At 30.9% G+C, this 6,013-nt stretch overlaps 1 protein-coding gene across 1 annotated transcript; it reads right to left on the bottom strand.

The window, feature by feature from the left end:
• Positions 1–759: 759 nt before the first annotated feature.
• Positions 760–4,080, bottom strand: LOC130902189 (syntaxin-1A-like). The gene is made up of 7 exons (XM_057814090.1): positions 3,797–4,080; positions 3,693–3,740; positions 3,150–3,288; positions 1,632–1,957; positions 1,210–1,347; positions 947–1,057; positions 760–890 (listed from the first exon to the last, which is right to left on the bottom strand). The coding sequence occupies exons 1-7, from the start codon at positions 3,827–3,829 to the stop codon at positions 822–824; spliced, it is 864 nt and encodes a 287-aa protein (XP_057670073.1). The 5' UTR covers positions 3,830–4,080; the 3' UTR covers positions 760–821.
• Positions 4,081–6,013: the final 1,933 nt, after the last annotated feature.

Below are 6,013 nucleotides of genomic sequence, written 5' to 3'. Positions count from 1 at the left end.
TTGATATCCCTTTTATGATAAAAATCCTCAAGCTCGTTAGAATAGCTATTAACTGCTTATATCACCTCTTCATCGTTGGAAAATTTTCGACTACCGAGCCATTTTTTTAAGTCTGAGAACAAAAAAGAACCCAAAGGGCCAAAACTGCCAAATAGAGTGCACGAGGTAGCAATGCAAGCTTTAATTCATTAATTTTGGCAATCGCAATTACTGATGTGTGACCTAGTGCATTGTATTTATGAAACAACGCTTTCTTTTTAGCAAAACGCGGTCATTTTTGCTTGATTTCTTTGCTCAAAAGTTGCAATAATACCCATAATACTCGCCGGTGGATTTTTTCTTTTTCAAAATAATCAATGAAAATTATCCCACGCGCATCCCAAAAAACCGTGGTCAGAAGCTTGCCAGCAGACGATTTCTGCCTTATTTGAAGGTGGCTCTCCATTTTCAGACCTATGTTTTGATTGTTATTTTATTTAGAGTGTGGAGTGATGGACCCACGTTTCATCCATGGTTATGGAACGGTGTAAAAATTCGGCTTTATTTATTCTATATACTTTCTATAATACTAAACAACGAGGCGTCTTCAAATTTGAAGTATGTACTGTGTAGATTAAATACTTTTTAATACAATACTATTTTTCCAGCAATTGCAAGGTTCTTTTGAAACTATCCTCGTATATATTACAAACACAATTAATACGTCATTAACCTCCAAAAAGAAATTTAATTGTCTAGAAGAAAAATTAAAAACTAAGATAAATTTTCAATGCATTTATTATTCAAATTACAATATTCACATATATTTCTTTTAAAAATATTTACTTAAATAATGATACTAGAAGTAATATAAAAAATACTACTATCACAATACCAATAATTATTTTACACTGAAATAAAAATATTCAGATATAGTTCAGATTCAATAAAATTTTATTAATATTACCTTTAAGTACTTTCGCTTTTTCTTTGAAGCATTATCTAAAATTCTTGGTGTTTTTCCAACAAATTCTCTTGCTAATTCTGCTTGATAATCGACTCTGTCAATCAAATCTTGCTAAAAATTTAAAATTTTCTCACATACATTCAGTTACATTACATTCTTTACATTCTTTACATTTTAAAATAATGAGCCATATGCCAGTAAAGGATATGAGGTCAGCAGCAGACCTCTATCAATCCAGTGATTTGTAATTTAAATCAAATTACCTGTGTATCCACCAAAATTGCCATTTGAAGGAACAAATCCCTGACTTCAACTAACATACTTTCTATTTTTAAAAGCTGCTGGTGTCTTTCTTCAATATCTGCCAGAATTCTTTTGGCTTCTTGTGTTTCTGCTAAAATCTAAATGTAACAAAAAAATTCAACTGCTTTTGTCATATAACATCATAAACAAAATGACACTGAATTAAAAGAAGAAGTTTAACTACTGCATTTCAACTAACATCATCTGCAGATCAAACCCTTCAATTTAAAGATATTGGACTGTACCAATTCAGTACTAATCGATTGCAAATATAAATTATAGTAGTTTACAGTGCTGAAGAATGAAGATGTGATCTTAATCAACTCTTTATAACAATATATTATATATAATAATTTGTCTGATTATAAATTTAAAACCTTACATTGTCTGTGAAGACCTGAATATCGGTTTTGTTATCTAAAAGAGCAACTAACTCTTCATCTGTAACTCTAACTCCTTTAGCAATAAGTTGCGCTTCCAAATTTGATTTTTGTATATTTTTAAAGTTTTCCAACTCCTCACTGTTCTTCTTAAAAACCTTCATATATCGAGTTCTCAATGTATTATATTGAATAGATTTTATTCTTCCCTCAGCCGATTCGTTATCTGATCTAGTCACTTCTTCTTCTAGTTCTTTAAGTTTTCCATTTATTTTATGAAATATACTCGTATTATTTTGAAATAAATCTTCTAATCTGTATGTTAGCTCTAAAACCAAAAACAAACATAATTCTTGTAACCATATTATAGTCTTAATATGGGGATCGTGCGTGAAATCAGCACTACTGTCGAAGTAAGCGCTCTCTAGTGTTCCTTTGGCGAAGATAGTGGGCTCATAACATTCATTGAAAACAACATGTCAATAATATTATACGTGGCCAAAATGATGCAAAAGTGAAAAAGTTATTCACGATTTCTATAGTGTATTTGAAAAAACAAATTTGCAAGTGTCATAACCGCTAAAGTTGTGTCACATACATATGATGTGAAAGTTTTGGTACTTTTACAAATTAAATTAAAAACGCTTTATTCCAATTTAATTAAAACTCTCAGAAATCTTGACATGTGATTTGAAATCATAATAAAAATTGTGTTTTTCAGCTTGAAAAGATTCGAAACATTAGTAATGCTGTTTGTACCTGTGAAGCAGGTCTGGGAGACAAAAGCAAGCACATCAGTGTGTTGATTCATTATATCAATTCTCCAGAAAGTTCATCTTCAAAGACGAGTCACTTGCAAGAGTGGAGTAAGCCAATCCAACGACAATTTCTGGGATACGATTAAGGTCAAAGAATGTCGAAGCTCTTTGTGTCGAAAAGCATCAAAATTGGAATCCTTCCCGATTACCACTACGAACTTACCGCTTATTCGCTAACACACCTCTTGGAAAATGTTAAAACTAGAAGAATAGAAAAATGTCATTGTTGCACCAGCTGAATCACTGTAAAAAATTATTCAAATGAAGACAAAACAAACGCTTACGGAGTTGCTAAATCTGTGAATTAAAAATACAGTGAAGAAATTGTCATATATACCCAAAAATTCGGTTACTTTAATTCTGTAATAAATTGTTGATCAATACAGAACGTACAAATAATTTTTTACTTCTTTTATCCACTGTTTACTTTTTGCTATTTTCCAAGCGGCTCCAAATTTGCTACCTGGGAATTTATAAAATTTCACTTTCACATCAACTCCACGTTTTTGACGTGATGTATTATCACAACCACGGATACAACAATTCTTTCTTGAAGGTGACATAATTAAAATAATATCAATTTTAATATTAATGATTAAAAAATAAATTAATAAACAATGCCAGTTACTTGAGATTTTCACCACTAGTTGGCGTAAAAGTCTAGATGCACGATCCCTATACTATTTATTCACCTTGTATTACCTGTGAAATTAGGTGAAATTAGCTGTCTCAGATATTGTCTAATCGTCTCTACATTTCTCTCAACTCCCTCTATCCACTGTCCTATAACTTCTGCCCTTTCGAACGTTTTCTTTAGATCCACCCCATTTTGATCGACTTGCTAAAGTTTCGTAAAATTTCATCATTCGTGAACGTGGAATATGTAATTTTAAGTCTAGTGAGTTAATGGAATGTTTTAATATGATATTATCGAAATTATTACAATCATATTTTCAATGAAATTGTTCAACTGTATTCATACGAAAATGATGGTAAATTTAATGATACAATTATTTATATTCATTGTTTGGTGTAACTTGGAGTATGCCAATCGGACATCCATCATTTTGATTTGGTAACAATTTTATAAATTTTATTTTTTCTTTAAACAAATAATTTCAATTGGAAAATTTTATGAGCAGAAAATAATAAGCAATATTTCAATTGTGTAACATGTTAATATGATCGTAAATGAAATTTCACATGGGTGTGTTTACTGAGGTTAGTATTTTACTCGGTACTTACAGTGTTAATAGTCACTTTAACATCGTTAGTTGTTTGTTTATCTTGTGCCTAAAAATAAAATGATATAACTCGATTATGATCAATATATATATGAATAAGTATACCTTGATTAAGTCGGCTAACCTATCTTTTGTCATTGTATCGTAGAATTTTAATGCTCATATTTGTAATCTTATCAGTTTCGTTGGCATTATTTGTACAGGAAATTATGTTTAACGGCCGGTAAAATTTTTGTTATACATACATTGAAATATAAGTGGAATAAATAAAAAAAAATTACCAATCTATCATTACAGACCGGAGTTGTTTTAATTATGCAGTAAGCAGGTTAATGGTATAACAGTGTAAACAATATGTTAGAGATATACAAGGCAACATCAATAATCTTGTTTACATATATGAACAGCAACGGGTACCTTGGCATTATCAATAATAACAATAATGACGTAAGAGAAAAATACAAAGTGGAATACCCAAAAAAGGAAAAAACTGATAATATACAAGTTAAGATTCGAAATAGTGAATTGAAAAAATGATAGAAATAAAGTAAAGAAATAGACGAGAAAAAGTTTAAACCTTCAATCTATGACATTTTATTGAGAGGAATCTTTCGAAACAACGTTTATGTTATAGAATTCTACATTAATATGAAAAAATACATTTCTATAGTGAATTTTACAATACCAAGAGGCAAAAAAGACCATATTCTTCTATAGCTATTTTCTGTCAAGAAGCTTTGAAGGCACTCTAAGCTAGTACGGAGTTGTCTATATACTGTAAACATCTGGGTTACCGTTGGGTAAACCATTGACCCCTTTTTCAAATTACAGCCGTTAATACTACCACTACAACAACACTCAAAATTACACTGACTGATTTAAGGTAAACTTACCTTCTGAAGACGATATTTTGGTTATCAAAACGTGCAACAGACGGTCTAATTGTGAAAGTTGGTGTAGTGGTAGTGTAAACAGTGAAATTCAAACTGAATCATAATCAATATATTCAACATCAAGTCAGATTGTAATCTATTATATAAAGATTTACGCTTTAAACTTAGAAGTCTCAATCTGTTGAAGCGTGGCTATGGTAGAAGCCCGAATTCGAGAGAATATTAATATTATTAAAAATGTCTTTATTTTCTGTTATAATTTCATAGTTATATTTCATCTAAAAGATTAACAATAAGTACGTTGACCGTTGTTCTGGCGATCCATAGATGTCGTTTGTACGTCTGGATGTAATGTTGTGGTTCCTTGCAACGGGGCATTATCCACAAGTTTGATGTAGATACAATAAATCTGTTCCTGGTATATAGTTGTGACTCCCAGAATCTCGGCTGAAATATCTCTGAAAAGCAGCTTAAAAACAGGGTTTCAAAAGCGACATGGCAACATGACTGACATTATTGCATAATTCGTATTGATATGTGGAAGTTTTGACTTACGATGATTTCGGTGTTAATAAAATTTGAAATTTTACAACCAAATTATGTAAGTGGTGAACCATGCAGAAGCCGTGTGGATATCTCCTGCGCGATTTACGGCTATGAGTTTTTTCTCGAAGATCTTTTGGCAGACAAAAATTGTAAAAGTTTGTTGGAATTTTTGTCTTTTGACAAGTGGGTATGACGGCTATTTCATGTAACCACGAAGTTTTGGGTAGCATGAATGATCAATAACGATACGGTTACACTTTTTTTAGCACCTACTGAGTGCGGAAATTTTGTTTGGTACCTGTGTAGTAGACTGGGGCTGTATATGTTAAAATGGGTCTAATGATTTGATTGTATAATGAAAGTTTGTTTTGTATGGTGAGTTTACAAATGAGAGTCACATCTCTATATTAAAATGGAAACATTTAATAGTCAATATTCAATAGGGAAAACGTCATTATAGTCCTTTTCTTATGTTTTTTCTTATTATGGGCACGGATTTTCGAAATTTTGAGACTTAAACTCAAAAAAAATTGAAACGCAAATGACTCAAAAACTATAAAGTGAAGACTTCGAAAAAAATTGCAGTAACAAAAAATTTAGTGTACAAAATTCTCTACAAAAAAGTTTCCTAGGTATTTGTTCCTAACTTCAAAATTTTCACCTTAAAATGGGTTTATACACTCAAAAATATTTTGAATCACGAAGGATTCGAAAAAAAGTGCTGAAGCAACCGATTAGTTTTCAAGCATTTTTTCCTAACCTCAAAATTTTCACTGTAAAATAGATTCATGTACCCAAAAAAATTTTGAATTGCGAATAACTCGAAAACTATGAGGATGTTGACAAAAACTGCCGAGAAAAAATGTGGAGCACAACATTCTGT

The sequence above is a fragment of the Diorhabda carinulata genome, chromosome X, assembly GCF_026250575.1.
Source record: "Diorhabda carinulata isolate Delta chromosome X, icDioCari1.1, whole genome shotgun sequence".
Lineage (NCBI taxonomy): Eukaryota > Metazoa > Arthropoda > Insecta > Coleoptera > Chrysomelidae > Diorhabda > Diorhabda carinulata.
This window is presented reverse-complemented; position numbering and strand designations above follow the sequence as displayed.